The following is a 26,018-nucleotide window of genomic DNA, read 5'->3' as shown; positions in this document are numbered from 1 at the left end:
GATTGGAGGTTTCTTTGTAGATGCCTACAACTCTCTGGCTTTTCAAAGCAGTGGATTAATCAAATCTTTGAATGCATCTCAACCCCAAAATTCTCAGTCTTGGTAAATGGGACATGGGAGGGTTTCTTCTCACCTTCCAAAGGATTGAGGCAAGGGGGTCATATTTCCCCTTTCTTGTTCATTATTAAATCAGAAGCTTTCGGAAGAGATTTGGGCAACTGTAAAACTAATCAATCTCTTAAAGGTATCCAACTTTCCCAAGAGGAGGATGCCACAACTCACCAACAGTTCGTAGATGATATTATGTTAGATGGGGATGCCAACATCAAAGAAGCAAAAGCCTTGAAAAACATTTTCCATGATAGATTCTAGTCAAGAAATAACTGTATCCAAATCTGTAATCTTCTTTTTTAGTACCAAGGATGCTTTGGAACTAGAAATTAGTCAGATCTTGAATAGTAAGAAGGGATCACTTCCTTGTAGATATTTGGGTATCCAATTAGAATAGGGCAAGAAAAACTCTTCTAGTTGGGATGTCATTATTGGAAAAATTAAGCCAAGGGTTGAGTCCTGGAAAGGAAAGTGGTTGTCTTTAGCAGATAGAATAACCATTCCCAAATCAGTCTTGTCTTATATTCCAGCCTATCAACTATTAGTTCTAGAATTGTCAGCTTAAAACAAGGACAATATCAATAAAATTTTAAAGACTTTCTTTGGCAACACTCTGAAGATAAATGGAAAATATCCCTCCTGGCCTGGGATAAGGTTTGTCAACCTAGGCAAGGAGGATTTGGTGTCAAAAACCCGAAGGACCAAGCAATGGCTCTTGGTGCCAAGCTTATCTAGAGAATGATTAGATCTCCTCACCTGAAATGGGCAAGGACTCTCTTTAATAAATATTTGCACTCTAATGATCCACTCAATGTCCTTAGAGTCAGAAATCATCCTACAGGTTGTAACTTATGGAACTTTATGTTAAGTTGTAGATCTATAATTCTTAACAATGTTACATGGAAGATTGGTAAGGGACAGGGGGTGGGGGGGAGATCAAGTGAGATTCTGGATGGAGTCTTGGGGGTGGATATCAAATTATTATCAAAATGAAAAACTTCCAATCAACTCAGACTACTTTGGAGGAAAGATTCAGTTCATTCCTCATTAACTATGTTCAGGAAGATAGTGATACCTCGACTAGATGAAGATGGAAATCATTCTCTATCTTTAATATTCCCCCTCGGGAGGAAGGAGAACTAACCAAAATATTAAATGAAATAAATATTACCTTTATATGACCAAAAAAATAAATAATATGGGATGGATCCAAGGATGGAGAATACTATTCAAAATATGGCTATAACTATGTCTTCAATAAGGTACCACCCTAAGGTAGAATTGTCTTATTCCCTTTGATTCCCAAAAGATGGCGCCTTCTCCTAGCTAGCCCTTCAAAAAATTTAATTATGGACATAATAAGAAGGTTTGGCTTTGAGGGCCCCCTCGATGTCTCTTATGTGAAAAATTTGAGGAAGATGTAGATCATATCTTACTAAAATTGTTCTTATGCTTCAAAGGTTTGGTATTTTTTCTATGATAAATTGAATTATAGGATGGTTCTTCCTAAATCCTTATTATCTCTTCTACTCTCCCAACCTAAGTTAAATTCTAGCAGTATATATAATGGTCTATGGATAATATCTCCTTCCACAATGTGGGAATTATGGAAGGAAAGAAACAAAAGAATCTTGTAAAATACCAGTACGACATGGGATCAACTTACTTGAGGGCCCCCCTCAATGTCTCTTATGTGAAACATATGAGGAAGATGCATATTATATCTTACTAAACTTTTCTTATGCTTCAAAGGTCTAGTATTAGTTTTGTGGTAAAATGAATTATAGGATGGCTCTTCCTAACTCCTTATTATCCCTTCTACTCTCCTAGCCTAACTTAAATCCTAAAAATATATATTATGGTCTGTGGATAATATCTCCTTCCATGATTTTTTGGGAATTATGGAAGGAAAGAAACAAAAGAATCTTTAGCTAAACCTATGATTCCATGGGATGATAAAATGAGAAACAAGTGGTCAGCACTTAAACTACCCTCTTTTTATGGTAAAAGTAGGAAATATAGTAAGGAAAAAAGAGCTCTCTATGTTTGGTCCCCTCCTGCAGATAATTGGGCCAAACTCAATCTTGATGGGGCATCGAAGGGGTAACTAGGGTATCACTGATATTGGTCATTGCATAAGAAATCATCAAGGAGAACTTTTGGCTAAATGCATTAAACCAATAAGTAAGGTTACGAACAATGAATCCCATCTAAGAACTCTAATTGAGGGGTTATGGCTTCGTTTGAAACCAAAACTGAACCTAGTTGAAATCGAAGGGGACTAAGCAATTGTGATTAATTCCTTTAGAAGTCAATCTATCCCCAACTAAAGATTTATCTCTCTTCTATCCAAGGCTTTGGAATTAGCTAAAAATATCAAAAAATTAACTATTAATCATTATTTACAAAGAAGGTAATAACTTAGTCGACAAATTGGCTAATGAAGGAGCAGATGGGAAAAATGAAACCATATTTTGTCCCCACCTTTATCCACCATGATTATCTTCCAACATTGGACAACTTAGTTTTCATTTTAATTATATTAACTTTTAAAGTTTAATTAAAACTTTAAGTATGTTCTCTATAAATTAGAATGATTTAATTATATTGTCTTAGGTCCTTAATTAGAGCCCAATCGATCAATTGAAGATACAACTAACATTAGCTAGGGTTAAGGGAAAGTACCCATATTATGTTAGTTAATCTTATTGATAAATGAAATCTACAATTATGGACAATTCAATATTATGAGACAAAGGGTATTTATTAACCCATCCCATTGTCACATTTTGTAACCCCTAAAACTCTTATGCCTTTATTTTATCCTCAGTGGTCTAATTTATATCTAAAATTTTAATCTTGGATGTAATTTAGAACATTTCTAATTTAGAGCTTTGGACAAGGTGACAAGCACTCTTCGTGCATGCATCACTCCTCCATATGTACGAGCCTTAATTGCTCTTAACTCCTCGAGGTGTGTTGGCATTTATGACCTCTTCACATTTCTTTTTTCCTTATCTATTGAGGAATGTTGGCTTAATTTTGCATTATGTTAGCCATGGACACCCCAATCAAGCTTACTTCTCCATCATGTCTTATAGCTTTCAAAAAACCTATTAAGATAGAGAGGATTATGTAGTTTGTTTTGTGAGAAATGAGGTGATTTGGTGAGCAACTCTCTAGTGTCTGGGAACTCAATACATTAATTTCCCCAATAGGTTCTGCTCAAATGTAGACATAGTGGTCATGTTTCTAGTGGTTTCTTGTCATTTTTATGCTAATAATGACCTTATCGCTAACCTCTGTCAGGAGTTTTTTGACGAACAATTGTTGGTTGATGAACAATTGTTGGGGGACCTTGACATAGTTCTTATGAATATCAGAGGGGACCTTTTGATTCCTCTAGTGGCGATTATAACATGTTATACGTATGAGGGGAACCAATACCAACTTACCCAATCATTTTCACTAAAGACCCTATTCATTTTTGGGACGATGTGGAGGTTTATCAAAGGAATCTTTTCTTTCCATTTTGGATCCTGCTGAAGAGGATTAGTTGGAGAATTACTTTGAGGAGGAAGGGATTCTGCATAAATGATCCCTTAAAGCTGCCATTGAAGATTTACATGAAGCTTTTAGGGAAGATTAGTGTTTGAAGGAGTTTCTTTTAATAGACTTGACGTCTTCTCTTGTTTTGGTTTGAAATCAAAGACTTCTTGAATTTTGGACAATCATTTAAACTTTCTTAATATTAAGGGAGCTTATATATAGTTTATAATCTTAATAGAACAATAAGGACTTTAGTTTGACATATTTTCAACTTAATGTTTAGTTATGGATCATTATCTTATGGAAGCATTTTTTAATTTCCTTTTTATTTATAAATTTATAAATTAGAAATTTAATCCTAGTGGTTCCTTTCAAAAGCTACCCTATCTTGATGGTAAAGTACTCTCTAGAACTATTAATGATCTCTTTAGAAATAGGGAAATGATGGGATTTTACTTTCTTCCATCTCTTTAATAACAAGGTATGATTTTAAAAACATCTACGATGGAGGTGTAATCTTTCCTAAATTTTGGGCCACTAAAAGATAAACAACTATTATGGGCATGCTTCTTATTATGTTTTAATGTTGTAAGGCTTAAAATTTTATAATCTTGTTACTAAGCCAAAAGAGGCTAAGTAATTGTCTAGCTTCATGGTTGGATTTCTTGGCTTCAACTAATTCATATACTCTTCAATATTATGGAGAGGTAGGTTGATCTATGTTCTTGTTAAATCTAAACATATATTAAGATTATGATTCCCCAGTGGTATTAGTAGAATGATAAAATCCAACTGTAGTAATTATCTAATTTCTTCAATAGACTTTGGTTTTCCTCCAAGCACTTTAAGGATAATCATATAGGGCTTTTTGCATGAATTATATTTTGTTTAAAGAACAAGCTATTGGCTTCAGATTAATGTGCTATGAAAACAAAATGGTTCTTTTAATTTGAGTTTGTTTGGCTCCTTGGAAACTAACATAATCTCCCAGTCCATAATAGGTTTGCCTTGGTTGTTTTTGTGGGATGTCTTCGAAATAAGGTAGAATTCATCTCCAACTAGCTTATATCTGAAGTGGTCTTCTTCATTAGAGTTTTAAATAGCATGCAGGGGAGCTTGCTCCCATATTTCAGTGCATATCTCTCTTATGGGAGTGTTTTTGTATTATCTTCATCAATATGTAATTGATTAAACTCAAGAAATAACGAGCTTAAAATTATGTAAAAGAGGGTGTGCCCTCATTAAGTCCATGATTGGGCATTTGTATGTATGTAGACTTCAGTCCCAAGCTACATTGGGGGTTTTCTTAACCCTGTTTAAGTTTAAGTTTTAGTTTGTTTGGCTCCTTCGAAACTAACATAATCTCCCAGTCTATAATAGGTTGCCTTGGTTTTTCTTGTGGGATGTCTTCGGAATAAGGTATAAGTCATATCTAGCCAGCTTATTTCTAAAGCGGTCTTCTTCATCAAATTTTTAAATAGCATGTAAGGCCCCATTTGGTTACGAGAATACAAGGGGCAGAATAGGGTTTTCACGGCAAAAACCTGGTTATGCAGCAAAATGGGGGCATTTGGTTCACCAAACACATAACTCAATTATCAGTATTTTCTTCCAATTTTGGAGCAAAAATTGAAGAAGTTTCTTCGAAGAAGTAGGTGGAATTCGAAATGAAAACCCGTTTATGGATTTTTATGAAGGCATTTTAATAAAACCATCGGGTCTATGAAATCCATATTATGGTTTTGGAAGATAATAGAGACATTTGGGAAGACAAGGGCATGCCATTTTCCACAGGCCTCAATTGGAATCAATTTTTCTGGCTCATAGGATTTGAAATTGTGGCAAACCCATGAGCTATTTTTCCTCCTACGACTTGGGTTTCTAGTGTTCTTGGGCGAGGTTGGGCCTTTTGTGGATGACGACAAGTTTGGATTTTTGGGGGTTTCTATGGACACTGACAACTTTGGAGTTTTGGGGGTTTTTGTGGATGATGACAAGTATGGAGATTTTGGGCCATTGTTCTCTACTTTGGCTAACGGTTGTGGGGTTTTTCCACTTTCAATGAAGGTTGTGGGGTTTCTTCTCCCACCAATCTTCGCACGCATGGTTCTATTCTCCCACCCATCTTTGCATTTTGGGTTTTTTCTTTACATAGATATATCATAGTTTTTGCCAGTTTGCTTAGCAAAATAGTCAATATGTGCTCAACAATGACTTCCAGTATGTGCTCATGTCATTACCTTTGATTATCTAATTACATAGTTGATATCATGGTTCTATTTCTATCTGCTATCTGCTTAGAAAAATAGTCAATATATGTTGTAATGATTTGTTTCGAATCTGTTTAGCAAAATAGACAATATGTGCTCACTAATAAGTTCTAGTATAATGTTGTGAGAGATCAATGAAATACCATTAATCAAAGCGAATCATGCCAATGAAATGAACAGCCTTGCTAGTAATGAGTTCCAGTAGAGTGCTATGAGAGATTAATGCACAATACCATTAAATAGAGCCTAGTACTAAAATTTGTATGGATCAACTATGTATAGATCAATGGCAATCAGGGCCTTTATGTAGACATAGTTTATAAGGTCATAAACTATGTATAGATCAATGCCAATCTTGTCTCTGATCTATACATAGTTCATGCACATAGTTTATGAGGTCATCAACTATATATAGATCATTGCAATTCCATTAAACACAGCCAAGTCATAAACTATGTATAGATCATTACAATTTCATTAAACATAGCCTACTCATAAACTATGTATGGATGTACCTAACTAAAGTGTTTATGCCCATGACTCTATTCACATGTTTTGGTTTTGCATTGTTAAAGGGTGGATACTAAATACAACCTATATTTATGTAGTATACATGGTAGATTAATGACAATCATAGCTTTTATCTATACATAGTCAACCTATACATAGTTTATAATAGTTCTTTTTCTATCTGCTATCTACTTAGCAAAACAATCAATATATGTTGTAACAGTTTGTTTTGAATCTACTTAGGAAAATAGTAAACATGTGCTCAATAATAAGATCAATGCAAATCATGCCAATGAAATGAGCAACTAAACTATGTATACATCAACTATACATAGTTTATGAGGTCATGTACTATGTATAGATAAATGCAAAAAGAAACCATATTCCTGCATGCCAACAATGCTCCTTTTCATCTTCTAAAAGATGAGCCTCAGTTTCGACAAACCTGACGGTTTATTAAAACACATTCATAAAAAACCAAATTCATACATACATACATGTGTGTGTACATACATTTATACATGTGCATGTGTATGTACATACATACATACATGTGTGTGTGTACATAAATGCATACATACATGTGTGTGTGTGTATGCATACATCCATACATACATATGTGTGTCTATGTACATATGACAAATGGAATCATGTATTATGCTTTCATTGGTAGACTGAGTACATGGAGTAGAATGACACGTTATTGTAATTTGTTCATTATGGGCTTATGATCCTCAGTAGTTGGTACTCCTTGCTGTATTTGAATAAATAATTGACTTCTTAATGCAATGGTGCTAGCAAATAATCATGTTGTATCTCGATAGGTGATAGTTGATATCTCATAACTGATAGTGTATAATTTGTCTGTGTTTTAAGAAAATGATGGATCCTATGGATAGTATAGAGGTTCAAGGATGCATAGTTATACACCCGCATTCTCACAATTGCTTTTGTTGGCATAGCCAAAGTACTGGTAGCTCGAGAAGGCAGTCAAATGGGTAAACAAATAAGAAAAGGAAATTCCTTTTGTAGAGGCATTATTCATTCCAATGAGGTGGATTGTCATGATCAAATTTAGATGAGTAGGGCAACCTTGTTTTCTCTAGCTTGCATTCTTAGGTTGAAAGGAAGCTTGAGAGATATGATCCAGTTGAAGTCAGAGGAACAACTAGTGATGTTCCTCCACACCCTTGGGCACAACCTAAGGAACCACAAGATTTCTCATAACTTTGGGCACTCAGGAGAGATAGTTAGTCGGTACTTCCACAAGGTGTTGACAATTGTCTTAGCCATTCACAAGGATTACTTCATAAAACCTGGTTTAGGTACTCCTCCCAAAATCAGTGGGAAGGATCGTTTTGAACCGTTCTTCAAGGTAAATTGTGCATTTTTATAAGTTTATTGTCTAGATTGTTGTCCTTATCTTATTATTACTCGAGCATACATTTGATTAGTGTATCATATCCCATAGGATTACATACGAGCTATCGATGAAATCCATATTCTAGTGTGAGTTGATGTCAACATATAGGGTAAATATCGTGATAGAAAAGGGAACCTATTGCAATATGTTATGGGCGTCTACTCCTTTGATTGTAAGTTTCAATATTTCCTTGCTAGTTGGGAAGGCTCTGCTGCAGATAGTCGTGTTCTAGCCTCAACTCTGTCCAGATCAGATCCATTTGTAGTTGCCCCTGGTAAGCCAAATCACATTTTAATATACTCAAGGGTATGCTAAATGTTTCAAGTATTGACAACATACTTTCTTTATGTAGGAAAATATTTTCTAGTGGATGTTGGATATCCAAATGCACCTATATTTCTTGCTCCTTATCGATGTACACACTACCACTTGAAAGATTGGTCAAGAGATAACCCCATGAACTCTGTACATGAGTTGTTCAACCATCGACACTCCAATCTTAAGACATGCAATGTCTTATGATATCATGACACAATCCTATATTGTTTTAGCATGTTGCATACTTCACAATTTCATTACGATAGAGGATGGCCTTCCGTCGGAAGTAGCTATTGAAGAGGAAGATTATCATGATGGGATAGAGGTACCACTGCTTGAGACATATGGGTTGTCTTAGGAGGATAGAAATGAGTGTGCCCAATTTTGAGAAGATATAGCAAGTAGGATGTGGGAAGATTATAGATCCCGAGAATAAATGATTTATTAGAAGGCAATGTGCTTTATATGATTAAATTAATGTATGCATATACAATGATGGTGCGTGATTTTTTAATTCTAATATCAGTCCTTGCTACATTCCAATTAAATAAAAAGAGCATTAACTTTCAATTTTACACCTACTTTATGTACAAAAACTCTTGATCATATATGCTATACACAATCAAACTTGAAATGTAGATTACATTGTTTTAAATGTAAGAAAGCACAAGTATTATACATCTTTGCATTGAGAAAGTACAATAGCATGCTTCATAATGGGGCTCACAAATATTTACCTGCCATTGATATCACCATTTTGTCTTGCTAGTAGTTTTGTTGATACTGATGTGTTATCATCAATTATTGCAACTTGCACACCAAGCCTCTGTAAATGATATTTTGTGCACAAATCTTCCATCCACCACCACAGTTCTCATACCATTAAAAGTGTGGCAGTGAAAGTGAAAGTGCTTCCAACACCTAGCTTACTAACTAAACTGATTTCACCATTCATGAGCTCCACCAAATATCTACATAACCAGTGTAAAGATGCATCCCTGAGCATGTAATGCAATTCCAACCCCTATGTCCTCCACACTTACAATTAAATTTATAGTATCTGATGATTTGAAAAAGTTTGAATTGACTAGTACAACAGGCTGATGATGTGTATCATCTGATAGGAGTAGCTAAAATGTCTCCCAACTATTCCTCCTATTTGTTGCCTCAAAGCCACTCAAATTGTCACATGTTGTAGTTGAATAATGTTTATCATCTTCAGTTAAATGCTTTCAAGTTTATTAAATGTTAGCCTCATTGCATTAGGATGTACTAAAAAATGATATTTAAAGTTTATCATCTTCAATTTTAAATGAAATACGACAAGGAGTACCAAATGATGAAGATAAGCCCACTAGTAACAACAGAACAATGAATTCGTTGAAAATCCTATTTTTCTGATGTTACTCCTTACTGCATTCCATTTAAATTTAAAGAGAAGTAACTTTCAATTTCAATTGTATGATTCCTTAAATTGTAATACATTACCTATTCAATATGTTAGCATCGTTCCATTACGATGTATTACAAATTGATATTTAAAGTTTATCAACTTCAAATTTAAATGAAATATAGGAAGGAGTACACAATGGCATATGTTGAGCTCATGATGAGCATGGATGGATCTGATCATGTGAACCAGATGTGTTCTCCAATTACTTTGAGTGATATAGATGGATCCCTCAGCGCGAGCAACAAATCTTCTTCTTCAAAGAAGAAAATGTGGACAAAACTGATGCAATGCAAGTTTCTAGACTTGCTTCTCGAACAAGTTCATCTCGGATGAAAAGGGGAAGGTGGTTTTAAAAAAGAAACCTAAACTGCCATGGAGAGGACATTCAATGCAGGTATGAAGTTGAATCTATCACGAGATCATTTTAAGAATAAGCTGAAAACATGGAAAATAGGATATAGAGTAATGAAGGACTTGAAAAATACAAGTGGGTTAGCTTGGAATCAAGAAACTCAAATTGTGGATACTAAGGATTCTGTGTGGGATGAGCTTTTGAAGGTAGGATGATCTTTGTACTCTTTTGATTGAAGAAATTTTCTCTTCTTATTTTAGTAATGAAAAACTAACAACCTAATCCATCTATTAATGCTTACATGTAGAGGACAGAATTCAAAAATGCAAAAATGTATAAGAGGTCACCTTTCCAATATTTCAATGAGTTGGCTGTAATTGTCAGCAATGACATTGCTGAAGGGTTCATAGCTAAATGCCCCTTGATGCTAAAGAAGGGCACCCTATGAATGATGCATTCCACGTGCTTGATGAGGATGATACCAATTGTGGTACACCTCTTGACAATCGACCAAATTTTGATGAAGAGTTATACCATTCCAATCAGTCGAGTGCAAGTGGTAGAGGGACTCCTCCACCATCATCATCAAGGAGAGGAAAGAGGAAGAAGACAACTTTGGCTACATCATTGGATGTGATATATGAAACTATGAAGGAACTAAAAGATGGCCTTGGTAAGCCTCAGATTGTAAAAGTGGATAAATATGAAGAGGATAATGTTTGAGTGCCGCATATACCACTCTCAAAGCTGTCCCTGAACTGAGTCGAGTAGTTTTTTCTGAAAGCACGTGATACCTTCATGCTTCAACGTGAAAGAGCCAAAGGGTTCTTGATGATGAATGAGGTGGAGAGAGTGGATTGGATTGCAATGACATTTGGTAAGATTTAGCTATTTCAGCTACTAACTAGATTGCAATGACATATGCTGCATGATTGCTCTATTCAATGGTTTTGCATTGATCTCTGATAGCACTAAAATGGAACTATATTGATCTCACAACACTATATTGGAACTCATTACTGAGCACATTTTGACTATTTCATTGGCATTGGTATGATTGGCATCTGAAGTAATTCTAGTTTATGAGTTGCCTCTATTTAATTGTTTTGCATGGATCAATTTATGAGTTGCCTCTATTTAATGTTTGGCATTGATCAATACATAGTTTAGTTGTTCATTTCATTGGCATGATTGGCATTGATCACTACATAGTTTTGTTGTTCATTTCATTGGCATGATTGTCAATGATCAATACATAGTTTAGTTGTTCATTTTATTGCCATTGGATCTCTCACAACACTATACTGGAACTCATTGCTGAGCACATTTTGACTATTTTCTAAGTAGACTGGCAAGAAACTATTACATAGTTCAGTTGTTCATTTCATTGGCATTGGTATGATTGACATCTGAAGTAACTCCAGTTTATGAGTTTCCTATGTTGAATGGTTTTACATGGATCTATACATACTTGATATATCCATAGTTTAGTTGTTCAAACTATTACAACATATATTGACATTTTTGCTAAGCAGATACCAGATAGAAATATAACCATGATAAACTATGTATAGGTTAACTATGTATAGATAAAAGCCATGATTTTCATTGATCCATACATAGTTTACCACTTGGCTTTACTTAATGGTATTGTATTGATCTCTCACACCACTAGAATGGAACTAATTACTGGCAAGAAACTGTTACATAGTTTAGTTGTTCATGGCATTGGCATTGGTATGATTGGCATCTGAAGTAATTCAAGTTAATAAGTTTCCTATGTTCAATGGTTTTGCATGGATTTATACATACTTGATATATCCATAGTTTAGTTGTTCATTTCATTGGCATGATTAGCATTGATCAATATGTAGTTTAGTTGTTCATTTCATTGGTATGGCATGATTGGCATTAATGAACACATAGTTTAGTTGTTCATTTCATCGGCATTGGTATGATTGGCATCTGAAGTAATTCTAGTTTATGAGTTTCCTATGTTGAATTGTTTTGCATGGATCTATACATACTTGATATATATCCACAGTTTAGTTGTTCATTACATTGGCATGATTTGCTTTGATTAATGGCATTGCATTGATCTCCCAACACTATATTGGAACTCATTAGTGAGCACATAGTGACTATTTTGCTAAACAGATTCTAAATAAACTATTACAACATATATTGACTATTTTGTTAAACAAATTCGAAACAAACAATTACAACATATATTAATTGTTTTGCTAAGCAGATAGCAAATAGAAAAAGAACCATGATAAACTATGTATAGGTCAACTATGTATAGATAAAAGCCATTATTGCCATTGATCTATACATAGTTTACCACTTGGCTTTATTTAATGGTATTGTAGTGATCTCTCAGAGCACTATACTGGAACTTATTACTGAGTACATTTTGACTATTTCATTGGCATTGGTATGATTGGCATGTGAAGTAATTCTATTTTATGAGTTGCCTTTGGTATGATTGGTATAATTGGCATTTGAAATAATTCTATTTTATGATTGGCACTATGATATATACAGGTAATCAGAGGTAATCACATGAGCATATATTGACTATTTATAGATAAAAGCTATGATTGCCATTGATTTATACATAGTTGATCCATACATAGTTTATGGCTTGGCTCTGTTTAATGATATTGCATTGATCTCTCACAGCACTAAACTGGAACTAATTACTTGATCTATGCATAGTTTAGTCATTCATTTCATTGGCAAGATTGGCATTGGTCAATACATAGTTTAGTTGTTCATTTTATTGACATGATTAATATTGGTCAATACGTAGTTTAGTCATTCATTTCAGTGGCATTGGCATGATTTCCCTCTGAAGTAATTCCAGTTTTTGAGTTGGTTCTATTTAGTGGTATTGCATTGATGTATATATGTACATAGACATGTATGTATGTATGTATGTGCATACGTATGTATGTGCATATGTATGTATGTGCGTATGTATGTACTCACATTTATGTACGTATGTGCGTATGTATGTATGTATGTATGTGCGTATGCATGTACACATATGCATGCACTTATGTATACATACTTGATCTATGCATAGTTTAGTTGTCCATTTCATTGGCATGATTGGCATTGGTCAATACATAGTTTAGTTGTTCATTTCATTGGCATTCACACAATTGGCATGTGAAGTAATTCCAGATGGTTAGTTGGCTTTGTTTAATGGTATTGCATTGATCTCTCTCAACACTATACTGGAACTCATTATTGAGCACATTTTTACTATTTTGCTAAGCATACTTGATGTATACATACCTTATCTATACGTAGTTTATGATATTGTAAACGTTTGATATAATTGTTCATTGCATTGTTAATTAGAGCTATAATTGAACCATACATACGTGGAATACATGAGGAGTGGCAAATGATGAATGCTCAATTGTAGAACTTGAGAGCATATGCTAATAGAAATGTGATTTGGTAGATGATTGTACAGTTCATGATTCTATCCTATGTTATATCTATAGTCCTAATTTGCTTGCATATGTTTTTATTTCTTGTCTTTTTGTCCCTATTTGATTTCCTATGTATGTTCTCGCTGACAAGATTATCAAAACTATTGAGGATTTCTAGTAGATGATTGTACAGTTCATGATTCTGTCTCATGTTATATGTATATTCCTGATTTGCTTTGATATTTTATTTATTTCTTGTCTTTTTTCCACAATTTGGTTTCCTATGTATGTGCTTTCTAACAGGATTGTCAATGGTATTGACAAAGTGTCTTTCTTTTGTATTTTTTTTATTTCTCCTAATTTTTTGTTATTGCGAGACAACACATGCTGATAAAAAATGAGCTATCTTATAATTGTTTACTAGTGCATGTTTGTAAACGGTCAATATATCTGATGCTACTCCTTGGTGTATTCCATTAAAAAAAATTAGGTTTTAATTTTTCAAGCATGTTTAGTTCGTATATGCAAGATTGACAATCTAACAATACAGACAGTAATGGAAAGATTGAGTAGCATGAGAGGTTTGCTCGTCGAATGTGGGGCATAAGGGTACAGAGCCTGGATTTCCTAGTGTTTTTCGTATTTAATGGTGTGTTTTCACACCACCATTTAGATCATGGATATTGTTCTTTCTCGTTAGTTCATGGATATTGTTTTTCTATCTTCTATCTTATTCTACATATGTAACATTGAATTATTGATCACATACCTAATTTAAACATATTGGATCACATTCATAATTTGAGCATATTTTGATGACATTGTTATTTGAATGTTGGTATCTGTTTGATCTATACATAGTTTATATATGCAGGATTGACCATCTAACAATACAAATAGTAATGGGAAGAATGAGCAACATGAGAGAGTTGCTTGCCGAATGTGGGGCATAATGGTATAGAATGTTGATTTCCTAGTGTTCTCATATTTAACGGCTAATTCACAAGGTTCAAGTTCGACAACTATGAAGTTTGGATTAAGTTTGACAAGGCAAAAAAGATTGGAAAAAATTCAACAATAAATTCGTCTTATATAATTTTCCAAAAATATATAAATATATATAATTCCCAACTATGGGACAATTTACAACTTTTTACAAATGATTGCAAGTACGATCATTTTTTACTTTTCTTTGCTAATGAATAGAATTAAAATAAAAAATAATAATAATTTTATTTATTCTTTACTAATAAAATAAAACTTTGAATATTCAAGAATTAAAAATAATAATAATGTAGTCTAATTATAAATAAAATAGTAATCATAAATATTAAATTATATATTAATACTTTACTCATTATAATACTTGTGTTTCACTAATAAAATAAAATTAAAAAATTTACTTCAAATTCTAATTCCAATTCAAAAATGAACAACCGAATGCAAGAAAAAGGTATTCCCAGTAATATTTCGTTCCAATTCCAATTTCTAAATTGGCAACCAAACGAAGAATATGGATTTGTATATTCATCTTTCGTGTCAACCAAATGGTCCACCTATCTTCCTAAAACACATAACTAGGTTTTCAAAAACCTGGTTATGAGATAACCTGGTTATAAGACAAATTCATCTTCCCCAACCAAATGGGGCCTAACGGAACTTGTTCCCATATTTCAATGTATATCTCTTTTCTGAGAGTGTTTTTGTATTATCTCCATCAATATGTAATTGATTAAACTCAAAGATAATGAGCTTAAAATTATGTAAAAGAGGATTTGTCCTCTTCAAGTCCCTGATTAGGCATTTCTATGTACATAGGACTTCAATCCTAAGGTACACTGGGGTTTTCTTAACCCCGTTCTTTTTCCCCTTGTGCCTACATTTGAACAAGGTATTTGTAAATATTTTGATATTAATAAAAATTGGATGCTTGCCTCTTGTTGATTAAAAAAAAAAAGAAAATTAGTAAAATGGTTACTGGGAAACATTGAACAAATTTGGATGTTTACATTATGCAAGTACTAAATGAATCATGTGCAAATAGGCAAGGAAATATAAGATTAAACAAAAGTATATCAATAGATAATTTTTAGAGCTATGATTTGTTAAGCACATCTAGTTTGTGTCAGAGTGCAAATCCTCTCGAGAGATGCAACCATATGACAAATGAAACAAATGCTTGTTTCAAAATAGTTCGCAATATAAGACTTTTCGAAAGACTAAGATATGTTTGCGGGTAAATGTGCATTATCATATACATGAGTGATCATGGGCATTTATATAATTGTTTGTTGTGTCTATGCCTCTTTATGTATTCGTGTCTCTTTAGAGAATGCAATTTTATATGCATGTTTGATAAAAACCATTTCTAAGTGAACAAAAGTTCGAGCGGCACTATTTCTTATTCTTAATGAGCATTTCCATGTGTTTTCCTTCTGGCAATAGTAGGCAGATAGATATTATAGAACATATCTATTGGATAAAATAAAACAGTGAAAAAAAAAGAGAAGAAAGAACTTTCAACTAGTTTTTATTGAATAATAGATGTCAATTTATACAATAGCTTGACTCAACAATATTCCTAAATGACTGTTAATTACATTGACAACAAACTACTTCATGATCGACAATACACACATAAACATGACACTACTGAAACTTATGGACACCTAACTCAACACATCTACAATAAAAACTTGATCAAACTAAAACTCTTTGACTCAATCCTAAACTAAACTTGTGTTGCCAGCAACTCAACAAGGCTTGCCACATGTGCAACAATTATTATTGACTACCGTTGGAACATTAACTCCAACACCTCGACTTAATGTGACAACTAAAGAAAACATTATCTAGAAATTATACTTTGAAAATATGGCATAGAGGAGCAAGACCTTCTCATAGTTATGCAGCTATCATCCAACTTCGAAACACCACTGGACACACCATCTTCACATGAAATGTCTCATAAACGATATCAAGCTTCCAGACTTTCAAATCTTCCTGAACTATTGGACACACCATCTCCACATGGAATGTCTCATAACCCTCATAAAAGTATAGCTTCTTTGATCCTATAGCACCTCAAACTATTTGAGCATACATCTAGCCTCTACCACATCTTTTCCTATTTTTCAAAGCATTGATATCTTCAAAATCAAACAAATTTTTCAATGAAAACATAATCCTCTAGTGGTTCTTCTCTTGGCCTCATCTTCTTAACAACTTCTTATGCAACAGACAGAACTTAATAGGAAGATAGCTCTAATACTATATTGTAAAAATAGAACAGCAGTAATAAAGAAAAGAAAGAACTTTCAGCTTGTTTTTATTGAATAATAGGTGTCAATTTATACAATAGCTTGAGTCAACAACATTCCTAAATAACTGCTAATTAGATTGACAACAAACTACTTCATGATCGACAACACACGCATAACATGACACCACTGAAACTTATGGACACCTAACTCAACACATCTACAATAGGAACTTATTCAAACTAAAACTCTTTGACTCAATCCTAAACTAAACTTGTGTTGCCAGCAACTCAACAAAGCTTGCCACATGTGCAACAATTATTATCGACTATCTTTGAAATATTAACTCCAACAATATCATCATTTCCTATTTAACCATAATAGAGCATTTTATTTATTTTTCCCCTTTACCACTATAGAAAGATCCATTAATCTGCTTCTTAGTAATCTGAGACTATTATTCTTAATGAATGTTTGTGCATTAACACACATTTCCAGGTTTCCCTGGGCAGAAGCAAGCAAATAGGTAGCATAGAACATTTCATCAATTCCTATATAGATCGATAGATAGGATACCAGCACTGAAAAAGTAACAAAATTTGCTTGCTTCATAAATACAAGACCTTAAATATCTCCAAACAAAAATTTCTTTTTCTCTAGGGCTTCAATAATGGAGTAATATTTCAAAGAATTGATGGGTGGGACACTCACTGTTAATTAACAATTCTAATTTAATTTTCATGTGTAGTTTAATTTTATGTTCACCCATGAAAACATTTTTGTGATTTGATTGATTCAAATATCTTAAACAAATATTACTCTTAGTTGTATCTACTTTTACATCATTAGATTTATATGTTTTTTATGCTCATTTCTTGTCATTTACAAGTGGAAGTATCTCAAGCTTTCCAGACATTCGCAAGCTGCTATCAATGAACTTCCCTGCTGTTGCATCTTGAGTTTGAGACTGAGACAGCTTGTGTCTCACATAACCATAAAAAGTGCAACCTAATAGGGTTATTGCACATCCAATTGCATTCAGAATAGATATAGGATTGCGAAATACAAGCCATGATACCATTATTGCTACTGCTACCTGCAGCATGAAAAACACAAACTCATCCTGCATTCTTGGTGAAAAACGAAATCAGCAGCAGACTTAAAAGGAAAGCAATTGCCAAAAAAACATTAATATCACTCACTTTCATATTCCCTGCAACATTGAAAGTGACTGCTGTTGTAGAGTGAATAACATAAAAGATTGAGAAGTTCAGACAGAAGGCAAAAATGCCAGAGCTAAATATTATAAATAAAGAGCTATAAATTGCATCATGTGTTTGCACCCAATTCAATACACCAGGCCCTTCAAGAAGCAAAGCCGGAGCAGCCAAGATCATAGTTGCAAAAGGTGCCATATAATACACAGTGTTGATACTGCAAACACAAAATAACATATTATTAGAAATGCCTCTTACCATATCTCGAAATTCATGAATTATAAGACAAAATAAATATTTTGACATTGAACCAAATACTGATTGTCCATAAGTACCATCATGTGAGCTGAGTTGAAATGAAACTGAAATTCAAAAAAACTAACCAGCCTCATTATAGTTTATGAAAATGAGGTCCTCAAAATAAGCATTGCTCCCAGTATCTAATTACTAATAAAAATACAACAGTGGAACTGGCGAAGGTGTCCTGGAAAGTATTGGTTATGAGCAACATGTTGAGACTTGGCTAGGACTCCGCAAATTCTAGTCCAACTCAGGTTCAGCAAGTCCACAGCCAATACTTGCAGGCTCAGGAAGTCTTGATTGTCAGGCTTGCAAGTATATGAGTGGAGTTGGAAATCAAAACTAACATACAGGAGAACTAACTAATCTGACAATAGTATAAGGATATCAATGTGTTGAAACTCGGCTAGGATTTGTGAATCCTAGTCCAAGTCAGATTCAGCAGATCTGCAGCTAAGATTCTCGCAGTCTTGGCAATTCTTGGCTATCAGGCTTCGCAATACTGCACGCTAAGGTCCTGAAAAAAAGTATTGCTTCAAATATTCATTACAAATAAATATACAAGAGCAAAACTGATGAATATGTTCTGAAGATAGATCAGCTAGTACTCATTAATGCTAGTTCAAATGACGTCTGAAAAGTTTGCAACTGAGACTTGGAGACTCAGCAAGTCTTGGCAAGTCTGCAGCTAAGACTGACTTCACAATTCTTGGTTGTCAGACTTGACAGAAAAGAGAAGAAATATCTTAAGAACATTTTTTTCATTTATTATTACTTCTTTAATGCCAACGTTTTTCTGAATCCAAGTCTCAAAGTTGTGAACAGAAGCACAGGTGTATTGCAGTCAACAAGAGTAGCATCCTTAAAAGCACATCCTTAAGTTTCATGGTCATTCAATGCCCCAAAGGGAGCTAAGAATACTCTTGCTATTAATTGGCTGCTGTCCTTCAAAGATATTGCTTCTGTTGTTTAATGTTTTACTGTCTCCCATTTGTGACTCCCAACTTGTAATAACTCCAATAGGTTATAACTTCTTCAAACACCAAAAATCTTTATACTTCAGTAGTTTGACATTTCGTCAAACACTTTGCAAGCAAGCTCTGATACCACTGTAATGACCCTCCTCAAATCTGCCCTCAAAAATGCTGATGAAAGCTCAAAGAATTTTGTCAAACACTTTGCATACAAGGGGTCATATGACTGATATAATTTTTCAGGTTGCTGCAATAACTCTTGTTTCGATTTGCATCAAAGAGAATGCTTACAAAGACTCTAAATTTGTCTAAACAATGACCTAACATGAATGTGCAACTAATTTTGGCAATATTCAATACAAATATGTGACTTAAACTACTTACAATATGCAGCTACAGCAACTAGTGATTATGACAAATACTTTGGATGCAACCTAAGATGGTATTATGCACTTACAACCAAGTGGCATTAATATAAACACTTAGTATGCAAAATTATGACATTGTTTATGCCAAAAAGAGAACTTACAGCCAATTGACATTTTATTAAACAATTGGCATGCAAACTAATAAGTTGATCATCAAACTCTAAGTTTGCAATATAGATAGTCTAAAAATTACAATGCTCTTTCAATTGCAAAATCCTTGCCTTCCTTTGATACCAATAATGCCAAATGGCAAACAAAAACAAGTACAATATGAAAATAGTGAAGTGCTGATGCTATATTTTGTACTCAGTTGAAAACTTACATTTTTCAGAAAATATAACAAATGAGAAGTGAAGAACCTGATTGTAGATGGCTGTAATAATTTTTTACAATGCTGCCCCTTCTGCTTTGCTTTTTCCAATTTGCTTTTCCGACTGCTTTTTCGGATTCGCTTTTTGACGTGCTTTTTTCGGATTGCTTTTTCCGCCTGCTTTTTTGGTTTCGCTTTTTTCGGGCTGCTTTTTCGATTCCACTTTTTCGGGCTGCTTTTTCGTATCTACTTTTTTCAGACTGCTGCCCTGTTGAATCTCAAGACCATATCTTTCAATAGCGTCAAGATTTTCAGCTTGAAGGGATTTCATCTTTCAAACTATTGAGACATGATCTCTAAAAAATTTTCCAATTTCTTTGATTTTCTCAAGCATACTTAAAAGAAGCTCTTCTATTTCTTTTATAGTGTTCTCACAAGGGCTCCATCCTTCGTTTTTTCAATGTGAGATAAAACATAACTCCCTTTATGTAACTTATGTCTCCAATGTGTTATAAAATAAAAGGGACTCTTTTAATTTAAATATTTCCCACAAACTATAGTCTATGCATTAATAAAGTTAAATATTTAAATTTAACTTTATAAAATAGCTTTATCAATGCAAAACAAATCTTATCAATGATAAACAAGTCTTCTTGCCGATTTTAAACAATTACCATCGACATACCGCTGTCACTGGATGTCCACCCATGCCCAAGATGACTTACTATAAATAGTAAGTATGCCCAAAGTTGCCTCAAAACCCCTCAGAAAGACTTGCAACTGAAACTATCTAGGCCAAATGGCCTCTAAGCCCCTTTAATGTCCTGGCTAGCCTACGGGACCGTGGGGAAATAGGCTAACGACAACATCATGCTATGAATGCTAAAAAAGGGACATTACACAACTGAACTTGCACAAATTCATATTAACTGAAAAAAGAGATCATATCGCAAGATCACTCAACTGACATACAAAAGGCAGGAGCTCAACCACAAAGTCAAATCTGCACTTGCACCCTCCTAAGGTTCTATCCATTCTGGATGCAATTAGCTTCTCTTTGCTTCACCCAAATGGAGATACATAACAATTATATTATCTCATTCATTTCTTGAGTATTGTTATTTATGTGACTAGGAGTATCTTCTCTGAAGTGTAATGCTGCTACCATACTAAAAGCCCCTTTTAGATCATTTCTCTATGTAATGTGAAGATAGTAGATACGAACAATCTCAGTGGAGCCTGCCAATTTCAAAGTATGTGCTTCCTCTCTCCAAAGTAAAAGCTCATAAATTACTGATCAAACTTTGGTTTAGTTATGTACGTGTTTCATCCCTCCTGAGTGAAAAAATCAAAAAGTGCTTATCCAAATTTAGTGTAATTGTGCCCAATCCATGGAGCCATTCTACCCCTAGAGCCAGATCTACTTCCCCTAAAGGCAAGGCATGACAATATTTTTGTATTTGAATTTTGATTCAATGGCACCTGCATTGTATACATTCCACCTGTCCAATGCTCTTGCTCAAGCCCATTCAAATCCTTGATGGGCGGAGTGCCCAATTCTTTTGCAAGTATATTTTATCCAAAAGTTATGGATCAGCAATGTGCCTAGACCATAAATATTTAGAATAATCTGATTCTTCCGAGCTTCACCCAGTAAAATGTTCAAGGACTATGATAAATTGGTCATTGCAGTTTTAGAGGCTATCTTCACAAATATCATGTTATGTTGATGATGTCATTGATCATTGATAGTTATTCAGTGCTGTTATTTGTTCACTGATCAATCTAAACTTTTGAGTTCAAGTTGTCCAATCTAGCTGATCCAGTGGTCTCACTTTTATTAATGGTCTTGCACAACTCTTGAACTGATGCAACCTTTTTATAGATGGTTGACAAACTGAACTTAAACTATTTCATTGTCAAATCATTTGGATTGATCTCATTCCCTTGTCATGATTGAAACTTTTGTCAAGACATTTTTGTGAGGATTGTAATCCTTGCTGTTTATATGTTAACTCTTTAAAGCACTTAAAATCATTACTGAGTTGCTCACTCAAATTCTTATTTTTGACATGGCAAGTCTCTTTTTTTAGCGCATAAAAGAAAAGCATTGGCATGAGCTGCAATAGTGGAGCTCGATTCTGAGATTGGCTACAACAAGATGGTGTCCATACTCATCACCCCTAAAGGAACCCTACACCCACTATGAGGGTGACTGTGTGAAACAACAGCTTCACTTCCTCTGGGTGTGTTGGGGACTAGCTAACAGTTAATCAGATATTACATGGGCGACAACTTTATAGCTCTTCACTGCCTTTGTTTTAGAATAAAAAATATATGAAAACTGATTTAAGATAAATAATAGGGTGTAAGCACACTCTCTCCTTAGATCTGAATTTTAGATATTTGTCAGTTTATTATGTTTCACCACAGTAAATGGAAGTGCTGGAAGCAACATGTACTACCATGATTCAATGATGAGGAGATATGTTGAGTTTGATAGATAATGACTTATTTTGTTTCCTCCAGGGCAATCCTCTAAATTGATATGCATAATTGTAAGCTTGCATAAAGGTTATGAGTTGTCTAATATATTCATCTTGGAAAGATATAGAAAAGAGATATATTTTGTCAATGTATGGATTGACGTATGGTAAAATTAAGAATATTTTTCGATTTTAGTTTGTTCATTATTTCAAAGACAGGTTGAAGACTGGGATGTTAATTGTAAATACCGACTGAATTAGATCTGTAGGTTTAGCTATAGCGGGCAGGTTGAGGAAATTCCCTCGAGTCTATGAGCCCATAATGAACACAGAATGGGCATCTAAAATTATGTATTCAAGAGAGGAAATTATATGTATGCTGTTTGGAAACCTCCATTAAATTTTGAGTTCTAATTTCTAAATAGGAATGGGATCAGCATTAATTTCAAATGTTCGCTGAGGGATGTTGCTTGATGAGCTTGACAAAAAATTCTCGACCAAGTCTAACAAGTGTATTTTCCTTTAACACATTGTATCAGTGCGCTAGCATCTGTGTTTTAGAATACAATGAACCAAGAGTGTTCCTGATGTTTTCCCAATGATTCTAAATCCCTCAGTTTTGTGTAGTTAACGTGTGCAGTAACAGAACGAAACTCTAAGATAAGCCTCATTATAAGGGTTCACTGAGATGAGCCTCATTATATGGGTTCATTGCTACGTGACAACCTCTGTGTATGGTTTGAGAGATATTTTGAACCCCTGAGGTATTCTCTTATATTTCCTGATGTTACAAACTCAGGATTTCTTCTTGCAATGATTTCAATTTTCAAAGACTTGCCTCTCTAAGCCCCCTAGTCGCCATCTCAGGTCGATAATCTAAGATCTTGCATATAATCAAATGTGTCTCAGAATACTAACCCCTTTTATTAGAGTAGGGTTTTTAACCCCTAAGACCCTAAGTAAAGTCAAACCCCGAGGAGCAATTTAATCTACTCCTGTGTTGATGAGCATCAGGTAATAAATCCAGATTAATACTTCATTAATTTCACTAGATTTATGCTTGGGGGTCTCAGCAAAGCCAATCTAGATATGATCCCAAGACCTGGAGTTTGCCTCACGATGATTTTGCATCCATGGCTGAACTGGGTAATGTCTACTCACTTTTATAAAACTTTTTCTTCCTGGGGCATTCAAATAACTATCAAATTACCTTGGTGCTCAGTAAGCGCTAATTATTGACACATCTTTGAGTCTCATACAGCCTGATTCTAGATTCATATTTTGATCCTAAGCAATTGTTGGTACCAAGTATGGAGGCCAAGTGGGTTAGATTGCACCTTGAGATCAACACAAGTGCCACAATCAACACACTCACATTATTGATCAAGAAATCTTCCTTTTTGGTTGAAAGCCCTTCAATAAGCAATAAACTTTAGTTAAAACCAAAGTATCAAACCCTTTGATAATTCACAGTTTTGCCTACCATAGAGTCCTTTTGATGCTTTCGGTTGGTTGACTAAGAAAAACATTTAATTGAACCAGATATAATTAGTCTTTCATCTCTGTTCCATGTATCATATTCAAAGCCAACATTTTCATGCTATGACAATGTAAAAATTATAAACCTTGCAACCAACCAAAGAACAAATTTAATCCCTACAGTTATAAAACAACAAAACTAGAGTAAAAATGTTATGCAATGCATTTAGAAAATTAATAAGTACTGAATACACTAGATTATCAAGTATTATAGTGTCCTGTTGAATTCTTGCATTAGACATGCCTCTTTTGATATCTGGCCCCCAATAACCCAAATAATCACTTAATGCAATATAACTATTATAGATAATGTTCTCTCATTCGAAATTAAAAACCAAATGAATACCTGTCCTTGTGTTTGTAATTCTTATCAAACCTAAAATTGATATGTCCACCATGCAAAGAAGCAAAAATGTAAACTGTAAACCTTTGCATGAAAACTAGTTAAATTCTGAGCCTACAATAAACCATAGTTAAACTTAGGTTAAAAAGTTTAAGGGTAATGAATTTCGAAATAAAATAGATGTAATAGTTACCTCTGTAATGACCCCTTGTGAGTCGTCTATATATATATATATATATATGAATAAATCTATTATAATTGTATTCTATTTAGCTAAATAACATAATCAAATCAAGAACAATTTATTTGTGAGATAGGGAAATTCATGCTATTTCAATTATAACTCTTACTTGGAAAGAATGTTGAGATACAGTAGGTTGCTTTCAGACCAAAACCAACAGTCTTCCTCAAGGTTTTTGGGGATCCAAGCCCTGAAGCCTCTCTTGGACATATTCTCAAGGCATTTTTGGGGATGCTGATCCTTACCTATCTCGAAATAACCTGATGGCTGGATTTATACAGGCCTTTTCCATACTGTATCCTTATTCATTTCTTCTAGTTCAGAATTATAACGGACTGAGCATGGTGCTATTGAAACAAATTCATAATAAATGATATGGTAGGCACTTACCTCAGAGATAGATAAGTCTAGTTTGTTAACTGAGTATCTACTGTACTGATCTAGGAATATATATATTTGTCTGGTTATTAACAAGAAAAGATTTCCACAATCAGTCATAGTAGAGAGATGCATATTCTGGATTCAATTGTGTGCCATATTTTTGTGTCAACGTTTCAAATCACACTCAGTGATCCATCATTGGGATGAGAAGAGCTAGAAGAGATAAAATCACTGAGTGTGATTTGAAACATCAATGCAAAAATATGGCACACAATCGAATCCAGAATATACATCTCTCTTGTCTGGTGATATCAGACGCAGTTGGACTGACTTATTTGTTAATACTTTTGTGGCTCCGCACACTGTCTGCCAGTGATCAGCTGTTTCAGTTGTCTGTGCCAGTGATCAGCTTTTTTAAAGCTGCTTCTGATCTAGTGCAGTAGAGTCATTATATTTCTTCTCGTTGCCTTGCAGTAAATACAGTGGATATTGTTTTCTTTGATGCCTTTCTTATATCCCCATCCCTGTTTATATATCCGCTGCCCCTATTTATACGATTCAAAGCAGGAGTCGCAACCTTTCCGTGCTGGCATTTGACTGCCTAATAACCCAGTATTATGGGTTTGTTTATTGATTTAACTTCTAATGCTGTCACCGTGGACAGACTAGTCAGCGCAAGGCGCTTTATCGTTCCATATTCCCTTAGCTGTATAAATTATTGCTAGCTGCTTGTATGTCCAAACTATGATTGGTAGGCTTGTTTCAGCCTTCCAATATACTTTTATTATTTTAGTAATAGTCACTAATTATTATTATTTATTACTCAACAGGTATATTATAAGTAGGAGATAATTTTCACAATAAGTCAAATTGTGATATAGCTATCAAGATTTAACTGTGTGATTTTGAGTCAAACTCATTGACCCATGTTTCATGAGTAGTGATTCAACATGAATCCATCTCTCATGAGAATAAATGGAACACTTAACAATCATTGGATCTAGGTATATTATAGCTTCGATATTTTTATATCTTCCATTTCAACTTGTGGTTATATTTAACTATTATTTATTTATTCAAATATTAATGATCAATATACATATT

General features: G+C 34.1%; 1 protein-coding gene across 1 annotated transcript; it reads right to left on the bottom strand.

Moving 5' to 3' along the window:
- Nucleotides 1–17,277: 17,277 nt before the first annotated feature.
- On the bottom strand, nt 17,278–25,507 carry LOC149556912 (UDP-galactose transporter 1-like). Its single transcript, XM_089830035.1, has 5 exons — nt 25,492–25,507; nt 25,206–25,294; nt 19,974–20,170; nt 17,898–18,129; nt 17,278–17,791 (listed from the first exon to the last, which is right to left on the bottom strand). The coding sequence occupies exons 1-5, from the start codon at nt 25,505–25,507 to the stop codon at nt 17,564–17,566; spliced, it is 762 nt and encodes a 253-aa protein (XP_089686161.1). The 3' UTR covers nt 17,278–17,563.
- Nucleotides 25,508–26,018: the final 511 nt, after the last annotated feature.

The sequence above is a fragment of the Cupressus sempervirens genome, chromosome 5, assembly GCF_028749045.1.
Source record: "Cupressus sempervirens isolate cs-2001-9-10 chromosome 5, ASM2874904v1, whole genome shotgun sequence".
Lineage (NCBI taxonomy): Eukaryota > Viridiplantae > Streptophyta > Pinopsida > Cupressales > Cupressaceae > Cupressus > Cupressus sempervirens.
The sequence above is the reverse complement of the archived record's forward strand: the minus strand, read 5'-3'. Positions and strand labels throughout refer to the sequence as shown.

What these genes read in the sequence shown, in the direction of transcription:
- LOC149556912 (XM_089830035.1), bottom strand. An exon ending in TATCACCAGACAAGAGAGAT is followed by an intron (nt 20,171 to 25,205) that starts GTATATTCTGGA and finishes TGAAAAAAGTAG; the next exon opens with ATACGAAAAAGCAGCCCGAA. An exon ending in TTACAGCCATCTACAATCAG is followed by an intron (nt 18,130 to 19,973) that starts GTTCTTCACTTC and finishes TTGTGTTTGCAG; the next exon opens with TATCAACACTGTGTATTATA.